This window comes from Lepidochelys kempii, chromosome 3 (genome assembly GCF_965140285.1).
Source record: "Lepidochelys kempii isolate rLepKem1 chromosome 3, rLepKem1.hap1, whole genome shotgun sequence".
Lineage (NCBI taxonomy): Eukaryota > Metazoa > Chordata > Testudines > Cheloniidae > Lepidochelys > Lepidochelys kempii.
This window is the reverse complement of record NC_136382.1, coordinates 167352503-167368910: the sequence shown is the minus strand read 5'-3', so window position 1 is coordinate 167368910 and position 16408 is coordinate 167352503. Positions and strand designations below refer to the sequence as shown.

Genomic DNA, 16408 nt, shown 5'->3' with positions numbered 1-16408 from the left:
CTATTAGCTGTACTTTAGGGCCTGTGAGGTGCATTTGATCTTCTGGCCTTTTTTGGGTACCCTAACTTACTATATATGGGAGGGGGGTAATTCTGACAATTGTCACGCAATTACAATAAGAACTATTGAAGCAGCTAATGGTTCAGATCTTGAGCTACCATAATCATGCTAGTGTTCTGTGATCTCAGTTAACCACTTATACCTGGAGGCATGGGTAGACTGGTCAGCTTCTTTCAGCTTGTTTGCAGGTTGTATGAAAATATAATGCTTTCTCATAAAGGGCTCAGTCCTGTGAGATGCTGAGGGTCTCCAGCTGAGCACCCACATTTTACTTAATTTACTCTGAAATTCAGGCTGCTCATTAGAGAGCTTGTATATGGATTTAGGGGCTTAACTTTAGACACCCAATTTTGAAAACATTGGCCACAGCCACTCTGTGCCTCAGTTTCCCCACCTATGAAACAGGAATAATACTGTAAATTGTTTTGAGGTACTCTAATGAACTGCATGATATGAGCCAGCTCCACAGGTGTGGTAAATTGGCATAGCTCCATTAAAGTCAGTGGAGCTACACAGATTTACACCAGCTGAGGATCTGGCCCTTTAAGTACACACATTTTTCCATGGCTATTGCAATGATTAAATAGGGGCTCTGTCGGGAAGTCATTTTTTGCTCTGCAATTACTTAGCTATTGGCTATAAAATGCTAGCTGGATTTATTTGTTAGTTTTTTTAAAAAACTGCTGGTGGGGATGGAAAGCAGGCAGGAGAAGAAATCGTTGGTCATCACTGTGTCTTCCAGCTGCCCTGTGCAGCTGTTCATGAAGCCTGAAGCCAGGTGCATAGGCCCCAATTGAGCAAACCATGTAAGGAGTGCATAAATCCCTTCCTATTCAATAAATGCTGAAGTAGGTGCTTGACTTCTAGCACATGCTTTCAGTCGCTGACTCTTTAAGCCTGTGCTTAATTGCTTTGCTGAATTGAGCCCTCGCTCCAGCTGAAGACACACAGTACTTCGGTGAAGTGCCCAGCACCGTGCAGGGTCAGGCCCCAAGTTTGGGTTTTAAATCAAAGGCCACTGGCCAAATAGAAGTTTTCCATTTTGTTGCAAACTCTGCTTGCTGCGATTGATGGATATTTTCAGAGACGCTTCCAGAGGCTTTACTGCTCAGTGCTTCTGTAGTGATTCCTGTTGGTTTACCCATTGAGTGCCCCAAGTGTATTTTGTTCCTGAAATGACAAAGGAGTACTGGGGAAAAGCTTGCTGGGTGAGCTACTTTCATTAGCTATTGCTAGCTGTGATCTTTTTAGCTTTGTACATTTCTTTGGGATTTTCTTTCAAATTTTAATTGTGATCATGTATTGCCCCTTTCCTCCCTCCATTGTACAGCTGAGTTTGAAGTTTTTGGTCTAGGTCTCGGTTCAGAAGTTTCATGCCAGGATGAATTAAGTTTATTATTTACAAGATTTATTTTGGACGCTTTTCTTACGGTAATGCCTAGAGACCCCACCTGAGATCAGAACCACACAGTATACACATACAGTAAGTCTCAATCCCTGCCTTGAAGAGCGTACGATGCAGAGGTAACATCACTGTAGTTATAAGTTGTGTTATAGAGCTGAGTTTTAACAGGTGCTTTAAATCTTTGTTTTGTGAAAGTCTCATTGAAATGGCAAAAACTAAGCCATGGAATCGAAGCTTTGAGCACAATCTGAATTTTTCATGGTGGTTCGAGGAAAAACGAACTGATGGTAACAAACCTGTAAAAGTCACCCATTTGGGCAGTTTTTTCACTGGATTGTCTCCTGTGTCTTGGTACCCCTTTTTCAAGAAATCTAAAGCACTCTGGGCCCTCTCCTTTGGCCACGTTGTTGCTCCCCGTATGCTGGTTCCTAGAATATCAGTTATGCATCAGGAATGTTTGCCTATAAAACACAGATAACTTTTTAATAGTAACAACAAGTTTTTGCCACAAAGCAAATCCTCCAGATTGTAGTTCGGTAGCATTAATGCCATAGCCGATCTCTAGTCACTTACTTCTGAGAAAAACTAAAAAAATGAGTGATGCGCGCTGACTCCCTCACCAAATACCCCTGGAATGTAGGAGAAAGCTCCCTGAGCTAGGAAACAAGAGCGCAGGAATTCAAATCTCCCCTGTTCTGGTGCTGTAGAAATTGCCATTCCCTACCCTACCCTTATGATTAACTAATACATGAACCCCAACCTAGAAGATGGTTAGGGAACAGCTGCTGAACACCCCTCCCCCCAGGCTTTAAATAAGTTAATAGAAACAGGTCACTCACTGCAGCCCCAGAATCCAGGTCAAACTCCAGTCCTAGGCTCTGTACCACACTGGCTTTCAGGGTGATTATACCAGTTTATTTGCTTATCTTCAGCAGTGTTGGGGCAGAATAACTTCTGTTACCAGATTTGCCCATTACTTTGAGGTACGCTCATTCATTGGGTTTACTCTTCTGGGGGTGGTGGGGGGGTGTTCTGTAATTCTATCAATGTACTGCTTGTGTCACTTGTGTTCTCATACGGAGCTCTATTTCTCCCTTCTGCAAGTTCCCTCCCAATGGAGCTCTCCTGCAGGACCTAGTTTCCCCAGGGCTAGGTTCTTCCAGCCCCAGAATCAGATGAACACACATTAATAGAGCGCATCTGAGAGGACCGGGTTAATCAGCACTCCCAAGCTGACCCCTTATATGTCCCTGGACTCAGCAGGTGGGTTGAACAGCACTTCCAAGCTGTCACCCTCATATGTCATGGGCACCGCACTGGAATAGAGTATGGCTGAGCAGGCTGGGTCGAGCAGCGCTTTCAAGCTGCCACCCTCATATGTCCCAGGTTCAGCACGTCCCTAACCCCACTTTCACATCACAGTTGTTCTGCTAGTAACCCACTTGATGAGCAAACCCCACAGGATTTTTGGGTGCTGCAGGGACCTTTAGCTTAGGTACGAGGAGTGTTGTTGCAGAGTGAATGGGGAAGCCAAAAAACACCCACGAGTGGGGGGGAGAGAGAGAGGGAGAAGCAACCAGCTTAACCATGAAAGTTATTTATTGCCAGGTAATAACCATACAAGGAGAGCCAAACAAACAAAACAGTTATAATATTCAATCTAACTTAAATTTGATTATAAAAGTCAGGTTTAGAAAACTATAACTGATCACACAAGTCAGGATCAGAAGGTGATACCTAGAGAGAGCGCGAGACAGAGAGCTGGTTTTCACGACTCCGTGAAGCTAGAATCGACTGGGGTTTCCAGGCTGTGGTGTTAGCCGAGGGTGGAGACAGGCTGAGACCCCAGCACGATCAGTCAGGAGAAGATGAAGTCCCAATGGAACTGATGCAGATTTTGGATCCAGGCATCAGAACACATACTTGAGCATGAGTTGGAGTTTTTGTAAGGAAAGAACAGTGGTTCAGGGGAGAACACTAGATTTGTTTGTGGGTAAACTGATAACTCAAGGGGATATATCAAAGTTGTTTTGTTCAGGCTAGACAATAGGAACTGATTATTCCTGGCTATTTTGGATACCAATAAAGTATTTATTACTAAAATTGGTCTGATAACTTCTGAGCTGGGTGTGTGTGGGCATGGGTTCATTAACATCTGGAACAGAGACCCCCATCATGCAGTGCTTCCCTGCTTTTTCTGATCCCAGAGTTCCATGCGGTTCTTGCCTTGGAATCTTTGTTCTCCCTTCTGTATGCTAATGGGGATGCCTCCCTGTCCCATCTTTGATGCAAATGAGGCTAGGAGGGTTTCCTTAATCCTGTCACCCTTGTCCCAGGGGTCTCCCACAGCCTTTTCACTGCTTTTTCTAAGTCTTTCTTCTGATCGGCTTTGGTTCAAGCAGAGGCTGGAAGGGGGAAGGTCTTTTGTGAGTCAGACAGACTGGGTACTGCACCCTTGTTCCCCAAGAACACAGCTGATAGGTAACACTTCCCAAATGTATGGAACGTGTGCTGGCCAGATGTGCTGGTCTGTTGTAGTAATTGATATAAACGCAGATGAGGTCACTGTTACGGTATTAGAGTGCAAGTCTGGAGCTGGGGTAGGTATCGCTTTGGGATAACTGTTGGAGATGGAAGTGAAAGCCTCATGGAGTGTGTTACTGAAGCAGTGTTGCAGGCAACTTGAAGGTGGCAAGAAATGTACAAGTCTTTTCCGTAAACTTCTTATTTACATGCTTTTAAGGTTTTGGGTGCGCGGGGTGTGTCCTGCTGTAACCTTAATGGTCACTAATCCTGGTTTTAGTTTGGCAATTATCTAAATAGACAGGATAGACAAAGGGTGGGGGAAAGGCATTATTATTCCCTTTTTACAGATGGAAAATGGCGGTGCAGGCAGAGAAAGTGATTTGCCCAACATTAAAATGGAAATTTGGAGCAGAGCCAGGAATTGAACCTTGATCTTTTTAGGCCCACTTTAGTGACTACAAGACCATCCTTCTCAAGGGTTACTAGCTGAAGTCTTTTAATAGCTCTTTGCCTCCGAGTTTGGCTTTCTATAAAATCTGCATTTGGTAAGTGTCTCCCTCTCAAGATGCTAGTGAAAGGCTCAGTACTTCCATTGTATTGATCATGTGGAAATCCAGAAGTCCATCTGGATGAGCAGGCATACATATGGGGCTTGATCCAGCAGCGTGCCCTCAGTTTCCATTGATTCCTTTGGGAGTTGTACCTGTTCAGCAGTGCCACACTGGGCTCCTGACTTGTGCTTATGAAGTAGATTTTTTTTAAATGATTCTCTATTGTGAAGGCTCTGAGCTAACAAAGGTTCTGTTGCTTCTTCCCCTCAGGAGACCAATGGGTGAGCTCAAATGTGTAAAGAAGCTACATACAAATTGAAGATCAATAAATCCGTGTGAATTTGTACTTGAAATAGCTCTGATCTATTGTTAGGAAATTGGGGACTAGACGCAGGAAGGATTTATTACCAGTATCCGCCTGATCCATGAGAAAATAAAAATTCAGAGTTCCGCGCAGGAAGGAGAGCATGAATTATCTGTTTGAGACACTTAATGTTAAGGGAGACAGGCTTGATAGGATGCAATATTTAAAAATGATGTTAAGAATAACTCACTGTTGGCTAACAATTGGCAACCAGCCAGCCAGACCCCTCGGGGTTTATCTAGACTAGAGACACTTTTCAAAAATGCCTAGGTGCCATTTTCAAAAGCGACAGGCCCGTCTATATTAGAAAGGTGTACAGCCTTAACCAAGCTTTTTTAACTATAAATACTTGTACAGCTGTTGCCATATGGAAAGGGGAGTAACTGTACTGGTATGTCACCTTTAAGCCGATAAAACTGCATCCGTACTAGAGTTCTTTACTAGTAAAACAATTCATATCTCTAAAACTTCAAAGTGTAGACCAGGCCTATGTCACTTACATGCTTATGAAAATTTTTCTCTGGCATTTTTGGCTGTATTGTAACTCACGTAGTTAACTCTATGGATTGGGAATCAATTAACACAATTGCTAATGCCAGTCTAGAACTCCACAGTCTTTTGTTCTAGGACACAAACATGACCCACAACAAGGAACAAACACTTGCAATTTTGTTATTGACTCAAGTTAACTGATAATCAGTTAACTTGAGTTATAACCATACCAAAACCTCACATCTGGACAGACTCCTTGAGTCAGATTCCAAAGGCTTAGAGAAATTGTAGTACAGAGGCTGATCTGCAGAAAGACCAGAGGTTGAGTAATTCTGTTACTGAGAATATAGTGGATAATTGATTAAAGAAGTGCTTAAAAAAACAACAACCCCAAACCGAAGTGTGACAGAAGCAGGCAGGTGGGATCTACTTACCCTAATAACAGAAGAGCAAGCCCTTTGTTAACATACCCCGTTCTCAAGGAACCCCAGTGGGACTGAAGAATTTGGCACATATTGTGTCCAGACAATAGCCTGGAGAGAATATTTGAACATCTGCTTCTAATCTTGCAGCTAGAGAGAGGAAAATTTACGGACATACTGGGTTATTCAGATTGAAGCTAAATGCACATTTTCTCATTAAAGCAACCCTATGTTATTGTCATGACTCTACCAGTAGCTGCTCCAATTGCTGTAGCTGGATTTGAGCAGTTCACTTTCTTGTCTATGTCGTTGGGAATACTAAATTATTGCTGATTTAGTTTTCTCCACAGAGTACACAGCCCCTGGGCATTATATATGCAGACGAAGTGCCCAGAAAGCTTAAATGGATATGCAGAGGACTGACAGAAATTCCCTTGTAGTGAGGTACTTTGAGGAAACCTTGTGAAGTTCACTTTTGGCAAAGCTAGTGCTTAGATAGCAAAGTGCCAGGAGCTGTAGAAATACGGTAGAGAGTGAGTTCATGGATGTCAAATGTGCCAGTACCAGGGGAGGAGGTGCATCAGTGAAAAGAATCACTTCCATAAACTCCAGCAGAGGGAGTATGTCAAGACCCCTCAGACTCTAAAGTACTTGATAAGAGGTTGACACTGAGGGCAAGTCTACACGACAAAATTAAGTTTACCTAAGTTATATTGAGTACAGCCACTATGCTCCTTTCCTTGTGCCAGCGGTGTGCATTCTCACCAGGAGTGCTTGCACCGATTTACCTGTCAGTGTGGGGCATTCTGGGACAGCTTCTGAAAGGCAGCAACAGTTGATGTAAGCAACAAGTGTCTACACTGACACAGCGTCAAGCTAACTACATTGACCCGCGCCTTGCCTCTCGCGGAGGTGGAGTTACTATTTGGTTGGTGCAGTAGATGAGTTACATTGGTGGGAGCTACATTTTAGTGTGGACGCTTACAGAGCTGGGTTGCTGTAAGCTGCCGTCCATTGACCGAACTGTAGTGTAGACCAGGCCTCAGTGAATTTTACTTTTGCCAGTTAGATGTAACCCTTTATGTGACATGGGTATAGTGAACTGATTTTATTTGTAAAAAAGCAACTGCTGTGGAATTTTTGTAAGCACTCCTGCTTTAATAGAAACCCCAAGATTCCTAAGAGGTGCCATTATCACGCTGTTATTTTCTTTTTGTATGTGTGGCAAAGGAGTTAATCCAGACGGGCACACCGATAGTTTATGGTCCTGAAGCAATTTGCGGAAGAAGGAAATATTGCCCATTGAAACAGTGCTAGGTGTACAGCAAAAGGAAAACGACTCCTGGTTAGAACAACCAGCTGAACTGGTTACATGTATTAGGGGTAGGAGTGGCTGTGCTTGGGGGGAAAAGAGTGACTATGCAGGTTTGGGGGTGATGGTCAAATTGTACACTCCAGCAAAGAGAGAAGTTGTGTGACGTTTAAGACAATTTAAGTTTAGACTCCTTCTTTGACTGGCTGAGGGCCTGATTCAAAGCCCATTGAAGGCAGTGGAAAGGTCCGTTGGGTCAGGCCTTGCGTACCTGTGCTGTGCAGTCACAGGAAGGCCAAGCGAGGGTCTCACAGGCCACAAGAGGAGATGCTTTTGGCTGTGACTTTTGGATACAGTGGAGGATCATAGAATCACAGAATATCAGGGTTGGAAGGGACCTCAGGATGTCATCTAGTCCAACCCCCTGCTCAAAGCAGGGTCATGAGTGGTAAGTCCAATAAGGCAGTGATGAGCTGCCAAAATCTTAACAACCGGTTCCCTATCAAAAGTTCTGATTTAAGGGATGTGCCCCAGTATGTTTTTTTTTTTGTACCAACAGGGTTACCATATGTCCGTATTTTCCTGGGAGGAATTTTTAAATTTAAATTTTAAATTTTTAAATTTTAAAAATTCCTCCCGGACGGCAATTTAAGAACCAAAAAGCCTGACCTGTCAGGGAAAATATGGATGTATGTTAACCCTGCCTAAAGTTTTTTTTTTAAAAAGATGGGCCTGAACTAGAAATGAGCTCCGTTTCACATGTGTGGGTCCCCGCCACTCTCTGGGGGTGTGCTCGGGTGACCAGATGTCCCGATTTTATAGGGAGAGTCCTGATTTTGGGGGCTTTTTCTTATATAGGCTCCTATTACCCCCCCACCCCCGTCCTGATTTTTCACACTTGCTGTCTGGTCACCCTAGGGTGTGCACATGTGTGGGTCCCAGCTGCTCCCTGCCCCCCTCATTGAAGCAGGTGTGCAGGGTTACTGCCCTGGGAACTGCAGGGCACTAGTGGACGTGGGGCCAGCTGCAGATAGGGGTGTGGGGCAGGGCTAGCCGGAGGCAGGGGGTGCGGGGTTGGCTGGAGACAGGAGGGTGCGGGGTTGGCTGGAGGCAAGGGAGTGTGGGGCTGGCTGGAGACAGGGCAGGGGCTGACTGGAGGTAGGGGCTGGCTGCAGGCAGGGCAGGGGGGTGCAGGGCTGGCTGGAGATGGGGGCTGGCTGTGGGCAGGGCAGGGGGTGCGGCAGGGGCTGGCTGCAGGCAGGGGGTATGGGGGTGGCCGGAGACGGGCTGGCTGCAGGCAGGGCAGGGGGTGGCTGGAGGCAGGGGCTGGCTGCAGGCAGGGCAGGGGGTGGCTGGAGGCAGGGGCTAGCTGCAGGCAGGGCAGGGGGTGGCTGGAGGCAGGGGCTAGCTGCAGGCAGGGCAGGGGGTGGCTGGAGGCAGGGGCTAGCTGCAGGCAGGGCAGGGGGTTGGCAGGGGCTGGCTGCAGGCAGGGGAGGCAGGTGGTGGCTAGAGGCAGGGGCTGGTGCGGGCAGGGCAGGGGGTGCGGGGGTGGCTAGAGGCAGGGGCTGGTGCAGGCAGGGCAGGGGGTGCGGCAGGGGCTGGGTGCAGGCAGGAGATGCAGGGGGTGCGGCAGGGGCTGGGTGCAGGCAGGGGATGCAGTGGGTGGCTGGAGGCAGGGGCTGGTGCGGGCAGGGAAGGGGGTGCGGCAGGGGCTGGCTGCAGGCAGGGGATGCAGGGGGTGGTTGGAGGCAGGTGCTGGTGCGGGAAGGGCAGGGGATGTGGGGGTGGCTGGAGGCAGGGGCTGGCTGCAGGCAGGGCAGGGGGTGGCTGGAGGCAGGGGCTGGCTGCAGGCAGGGCAGGGGGTCGGCAGGGACTGGCTGCAGGCAGGGGAGGCAGGGGGTGGCTGGAGGCAGGGGCTGGTGCGGGCAGGGCAGGGGCTGGCTGCAGGCAGGGGATGCAGTTGGTGGCTGGAGGCAGGGCCTGGCTGCGGGCAGGGCAGGGGGTGTGGCAGGGGCTGGCTGCAGGCAGGGGATGCAGGGGGTGGTTGGAGGCAGGGGCTGGTGCGGGCAGGGCAGAGGGTGCGGGGGTGGCTGGAGACTGGCTGGTGCAGGCAGGGCAGGGGGTGCGGCAGGGGCTGGCTGCAGGCAGGGGATGCAGTGGGTGGCTGGAGGCAGGGGCTGGCTGCAGGCAGGGGATGCAGTGGGTGGCTGGAGGCAGGGGCTGGCTGCAGGCAGGGGATGCAGTGGGTGGCTGGAGGCAGGGGCTGGCTGCGGGCAGGGCAGGGGGTGCGGCAGGGGCTGGCTGCAGGCAGGGATGCAGGGGGTGGTTGGAGGCAGGGGCTGGTGCGGGCAGGACGGGGGGGTGGCAGGGGGTACGGGGGTGGCTGGAGATGGGCTGGCTGTGGGCAGGGCAGGGGGTGCGGCAGGGGCTGGCTGCAACCAGGGGTGGCTGGAGACAGTGGCTGGAGACAGGGGCTGGCTTTGGGTAGGGCAGGAGGTGCGGCAGGGGCTGGCTGCAGGCAGGGGATGCAGGGGGTGCATGCGGCAGGGGCTGGGTGCGGGCAGGGCAGGGGGTGCGGCAGGGGCTGGCAGCAGGCAGGGGGTGGCTGGAGACAGGGGCTGGCTGTGGGCAGGGTGGTGGGTGCTCATGGGGAGAGCAGCTCGGAGCAGCCCGAGCAGCAGGACGCAGCCCAGGCCCAGCAGAGCAGCCGGGGACCCACCAGGCAGCAGCGGGAGCCCCAGGGCCAGGGTTCGGGGGAGCAGCAGCAGCACAAGGGCTTGTGCCCAGGGCCAGGCGGCAGTCCACAGGGCTCCCTCAGTGCAGCGCCCCTGGCGGCCGGAGGAGGAATAACATCACTTCCCGACCGGAGCCCATCAAAGCCTCAGCACCCCCTGCAGGGAAGTGGGTTAACAACCAGTTCTAAAACTGCTTCAAAATTTAACAACTTGTTCGTGCGAACCGGCTCCAGCTCACCGCTGCAATAGGGTGACTTCCAATAACCAAAACAAATGTAATTTAATGGCCTGTTCCAAATGCTGCTCAAGGCAACAAAAGACTGTCTTTGATCTCTGTGGGAACTAGACTGGATCCTATTTTGATAGCACCGTGTTCCAGATTAATTTCTAACTATGAGATTATTCCCCCCCCCAGATAAATTACAAATGCAAATTCAAATCAAATATAGCTTTTTTTCCCCAGTATCAACAAGGCCTTTGGGGAAAAATATAATTCTTTTGCACATCTATGTGACTGACAGTTGTGGAGACTGAAGTCCTTGGGGCCTGGCCCAGGAAGCCCCAGGGGAAGCTTCATCACTGTACTAGCTTGTCTCAGCCTTGACCTGGAGGGGCCATCTCTAGTGGAGAGTGAGCAGTTCAGTCTCCCTGCCCAGTCAGTCCTTGGCGTCTGACACTGTAAGCAGTGGTGTGCATTATGATGGTTTCCCATGACGTGTCTACTGTGAAAAGAACTGTGTAGCCAGCTCATTCCCTGTATGCCTGTGAACAGCCATCAGATGATCACTGGTAACTTTTTGTTGGTCACTAGTGCTCTAGCTCAGTTCCATACTGGTGATCTAATGGTGAAAGGCTCTGAATCCCATTCCAATCCCTATTGTTAGGGACTACAGCTGTTCCAGAACAATAATACAAAAAAGAGGAGGGCCGATCCTGCTTCCATTGAATGGGAATTCTGCCACTGACTTCGATGAGAGGCAGACCGATATAGTATGTGGAGGGTTGTGCACCAATAGACAGTCTGGATCTGTCTTTGTTAAGCCAGAAGAATGCCTCATATGTTGAATTTCAATCTGTCTTAATGGCCTCTAAGTATCTCGGAGAGCTGTGATTGAAGACAAATGAGTTCATGCATTGTAAACAGAACATGTATCTTTGTAACAGTCATAAACAATATGAATGTTGCCATGACGGATCAATCACTACTAATTTGGCAACTTGTTTATGCCAGTTGGTTTGCAAAGGCTCCCTGGCAATGGGGACATTAATATTATACCCACGCTGACTGCTTCTGGAACTGGTGATAATAATGAACTTATAACAGCAGTCAACAAGGGACCTGATGCCGCAGCCAGTGGAGAGGCTGCAACAAAGGGCTTGGCATACACAGGGTCTAATCTTGTTTGTCTTCTCTGCCATTGGTATCTGGTTTTGTATTGTAAGTGTGCTCAGTGCTGCATGGAGCAGAGGGGAAGACTGTCTCTGTCCAAAGGAGAACATTTGGTGTGGTGTGTGCCTGAAATGTCCAGATTTTAAAGCTATCCTGTTTCTCCCTCTAGAAGTCTGTAGAACTCTGACTTAATTGTGCTTTGTGATGTGTTTGGGGCTTGCTGTGCTTGAGGCAAGTTACGCGTGTGGCAACTTCCTACCTGAGCGAGACGCTCTCTCTGGGTCCTCAGAGTCCTAGGTACTTCCTTTCCTGGCTAAAATGTGATTGTGCTGCTTGTTACTCTGACTTAGCACTGGGAGAACGACTAGGATTCTGTTCTGCACCATCAGCCGAATCGTTACTGAATTCCAGTGACGGGGTTTCTGTTACTGACGGTGAGGCGATAGGAGCCAGACAAGACCCAGCTTGACTTTCATATGCTAGTTTGTCTCTGCAGATTGAGTTTCAAATGAGTTTGCTGCAGGCTAGGTTGAGTTTGCAAATGAAAAGATGACAATAAACAGGGAACCCTAATGCCGTCTTCACTGAATTACTGCTCGGAAAACAGGCACGCTTTAAGATGGGTTTCACCATAATAAGTTAGGAGATGGCAAAAATAGGACACTGGGGGTTTGACAGGTGTACCTTTACCAGCCGTTCTAGTTCAAATGCTGATAATATTGAAGATAACGTTTCTGTGGTGCTGGGATCTCTTCCAGTTGGGTTGGACCAGGAAAGGCTAAGGTTAAAGAAGAATTTCAAAATAATACCTCTCTCCCGACCCTTGAGTTTTTCAGCTACTTCTGAACATGATTCTCTTTTATCTCTTGGTCTCTTCCGGTCCTCTTCCATGCTTTGTTTCTCTCTCCATCCTTCGATGGTGCCCAGCGATAACCTATTGACCGACGGCACTGTGCCAGCAGCACAGTAGCCCTTTCTCAGCTGCACCAAGACTGGATTGTTTGTGCCAAGCAATGGTGATGTCTCTTTAAAAGGATTGCAGACCTGAACCATCCAGTCCAGTTGCCCTAGGCACAGGGGGGCATTTTGAGCGCACAACCTCTTTTCTACACAAAGAGCCAGAGCCATTTTAATACTATAGGAGGATACGTTAGAAGCTGCTGCTGTTTGGAAAGAAGGTTTCATGTACCTGCTGCAGGAGCTTGCAGAATTAATACCCCGTAGCATGGCAGTGCCCTGAACTGCAGCCTCATTCGGCTGCTGCCAGCGCCCTCAGGGACGTGTTTACCATGCAGTCCTGGGAGGAGAAGCAGAGGAGGGGAGAAAATATTGTATCTTTCCAGCCCATTTACGGCAGGGTTTTCAAAGCCACAAAGGGGATTTGGATTCCCATGGAAATTGGATGTCCGACTCTTAGGCAGCTTTGAAAATATCTCACCTGTTGGGCTTAATTCTGCCCTTGGCGGGGGAACCCCATGCCTGGGATTTCAGTTGGAACTACACAGCTGTGTCATAGGGTGGAATTGAGCTCTGAGTGTTGCAGGGAGTTGTCCTGCTGTGTGGGCTCATTAATGTTAGCAACAACAACAAACATCAGAAAATGTTTCCAATGTAGGTGTAATTTGCTGGTACCTCTGGTGTGGAGGGGCCCGGCTGTTGTGGAAGCACTGCATGTGGGGTGGTGGAGGATTTGGGGAACCTGCCCAGGGGGTCTTGGAGCCCAGCTCCATGGGGCCTCCTTGCCTGCAGCTGGGGCAGAGGTGCAGACATGGGCGGCCGGTGACCTGGCCGTTGGGGGAGGCTAGCACCCCCAGCCCCTCCCCTTCTGCCCTCCACCCCCGCAGGAGCTCAGTGCCCAGAGCACCCCCACCGCAGCCCCCAGCCCCAGCGCCAGACAGCCAGGAGGTGAGGCCTCGGCCCTGGTGCTCCAGGAGGCCAGCACAGCCCCAGGCACACCGAGTCCCTGCGGGAGCCAGGCCAGCCAGCCAGGGCAGAGAGCTGGGAACGGCAGGAGGGGGCCTGGCCGGGCCTTGGGGTGCAGCATGGGTGGAGCCACATGAGGCTGTTTGGGGAGGCACAGCCTACCCCTGCCTATAATACCCGCTGCCCATGCAGGCAGTGCAGAGGCTGCCCCCACCCCCCCACCAGAGAACTGCATAGCAAACAGCTCAGCTGCTAGGCTCTCGTCCTGGGAGAGGATTGGGGCTGCTGAGGGTGGTGAGGCTTTAGAGTGTGCATACGCAGTGCCCACATGGGGTTAGTTGTGCAAGCTCCTGTTGGCATGAGACGTGGCGCATCCACGGTAACTTTTTCTTTGAGAATCTCGATCTCTGAAGAGGAGACTTTGTGAACACAGTGAGCTGGAGCCTGCAGCACCCCTTGGGACGGGAGTTTAAATCTGTGACTCCACTGGCAGGTAGCTCTCAACTTAGATGACGCTGCAGCAGGAGATACGAATGCTTACTTGAAAACGTACCAGCTTTTCCTGATCAAAGCAGAACTGTTGTCTTTTTAATAATAATAGTTTATCACTGGCATTTGTTTTTAAATCAAAATGTCATGCACATCTGTGGTGGTCTGAATTAATAACATATTCTGTTAATGTTGGTAAAATTTGTATTACAGTAGCACCTAGAGTCCCTATGCCCTGTATAAGCATGCAGTGAGAAACAGTCCCTTCTCCATCGAGATTAGTCTAAGGCTCAGATTCTGATGCCCTTATCCAGGCTGGGTAGATCCTTTCTCCTCGAGTAGTCTCATTGGTTTCCGCTGGTGCATGGTACTACTGAATGTGAGGGAGGGGCTCAGAATCTGCCCCTAAGTAAAGAAAATAGCAAAAGCCATTGCTTGAAGGTGACCCTTCTGAGACATCTGGGTTCTCCCATACATCTGCTGCCACTCAGTCCTGGCTGCCCGTACATTGGGGCCTGTTTTTTACCCCCTCCACTGTAAACTAGTGATTCTATTGGAATCAGTGGAGTTACATCCACGTGAATGTGGTTTGAGAGGCGAATTGGGCCCAATAAGACCAGAGGGGTTTGGCCCCCAATAAGGTAAGAGGAACCTTTAATTTTTGTTGACTATTTTGACCAAAAGGACTGAAAGTTTTTTCTATCCTAGGTTAATGGAGACGGCTAGAGAAATGACCAGGGAATCCTTACCTATCAAATGCCTTGAAGCAGTTATCCTGGGGATGTATCCTTTTCTCCATGTGCAGTTTGTTCCAATGGGGGTAACCACTTAAAAATAATACTAGTTAATGTATCCGCACTTTAGGGATGCGGGATGACAACCTCAGTGGAAGGTGAGTTAAGGGGGCTCCATGTGTCTAAGTGATTTTCAGTGATTGATTGAATAAAGGAATCCTCCTTATTAGGAACTCAGCGTGGTACTAGGGCCTGAACTTCTAGTGTCAATCAGCATAATCCTATTAAAGTCAACTCCATTGACTTTGACATCTGTTTACACCATCTAAGGATCTGACCCTAAATGCCTAGATAAATAGCTGTCTAGTTCAGCTCTTAAACTCTTCCATCGCCATCCTGGGCAAATCATTAACGGCCTGTTAACTGAGTTTGAAATTCAGGTCTGTACTATCTAGGTTTCTATAACACATGCCCAACACAGTACTATCTGAGTCTTGCTGCCTTTTGTCTCTGATCCCCTGTAATTGTGCTGTGTACAGAACTAAACATGTGCATGTTGTAATGTAGCCAAACCTTTAAACCACTGTAAAGTAACACTCTGGTTCTTATTCAAACCCAGAAAAGCAAAGGATGTTCAGCTTTCAGGGTGAGACTCTCTTCCTTGTGAATTAACCTGTTTTGTCCCAAGGTACTGTCGTAGCACAAGATTGGGCTGCATGTGCTGCTGCCTACCATGTGTGTTCTGATCCTGCTCCCAGGGAAGTTCAGTGACTGAGCATTGAGGGCCCTAAATGCAAAAGGGTAGGGCTGTCAAGTGATTAAAAAAATTAATCGCGCGATTAAAAAAATTAATCCATAATAGAATACCATTTTATTTAAATATTTGTGGATGTTTTATAAATTTTAAAATATATTGATTTCAGTTACAACACAGAATACAAAATGTACGGTGCTCACTTTATATCTATTTTTGATTACAAATATTTGCACTGTAAAAAACACAAGCAATAGTGTTTTTCAATTCACTGCATACAAGTACTGTAGTGCAATAACTTTATCATGAAAGTTGAACTTACAAATGTACAATTATGTACAAAAAAATAACTGCATTCAAAAATAAAACAATGTAAAAGTTTAGAGCCTACAAGTCCACTCAGTCCTATTTCTTGTTCAGCCAATGAAGTTTGTTTACATTTGCAGGAAATAATGCTGCCTGCTTCTTATTCACAATGTCACCTGAGAATAAGAACAGGCATTTGCGTGGTACCTTTGCAGCCGGAGTCACAAGGTATTTACATGCCAGATGCATGAAAGATTAATATGTCCCTTCATTCTTCATCCACCATTCCCGAGGACATGCGTACCTGCTGATGGCAGGTTCTGCTCAATAACAGTCCAAAGCAGAGCAGACTGATGCATGTTCATTTTCAAAATCTGAGTCAGATGCCACCAGCAGAAGGCTGATTTTGGTTTTTTTTGGTGATTTGGGTTCTGTAGTTTCTGCATCGGAGTGTTGCTCTTTTAAGACTTTTGAAAGTATGCTCCACACTTCATCCCTCTCAGATTTTGGTAGGCACTTCAGATTCTTAAACCTTGGATCAAGTATTGTAGCTATCTTTAGAAATTTCACATTGATAGCTTCTTTGCGTTTTGTCGGATCTGCAGTGAAAGTGTTCTTAAAATGAACAACATGTGCTGGGTCATCATCCGAGACTGCTATAACATGAAATATATGGCTGAATGCAGCTAAAACAGAGCTGGAGACCTACAATTCTCCCCACAAGGAGTTCAGTCACAAATTTAATTAACGCATTTTTGTAACGAGTGTCATCAGCATGGAAGCATGTTCTCTGGAATGATGGCCGAAGCATGAAGGGGCATACAAATGTTTATCATATCTGGCATGTAAATACCTTGCAATGCTGGCTACAAAAATCCCTGATGTCACCAGAAGGCGAGATTGTAAATAAGAAGTGGACAGAATTATCTCCCAAAAATGTAAACA

General features: G+C 48.0%; 1 protein-coding gene across 2 annotated transcripts in view; it reads left to right on the top strand.

The window, feature by feature from the left end:
• The window catches only part of VASH2 (vasohibin 2), a 68917-nt gene that overhangs the window by 21507 nt on the left and 31002 nt on the right, over positions 1–16408 (top strand). For both annotated transcript variants that reach the window (XM_073338932.1, XM_073338933.2), the window contains exon 5: positions 14378–14452. In XM_073338932.1, the coding sequence (XP_073195033.1) occupies positions 14378–14452 (75 nt within the window). The remainder of the gene's footprint in view (positions 1–14377; positions 14453–16408) is intronic.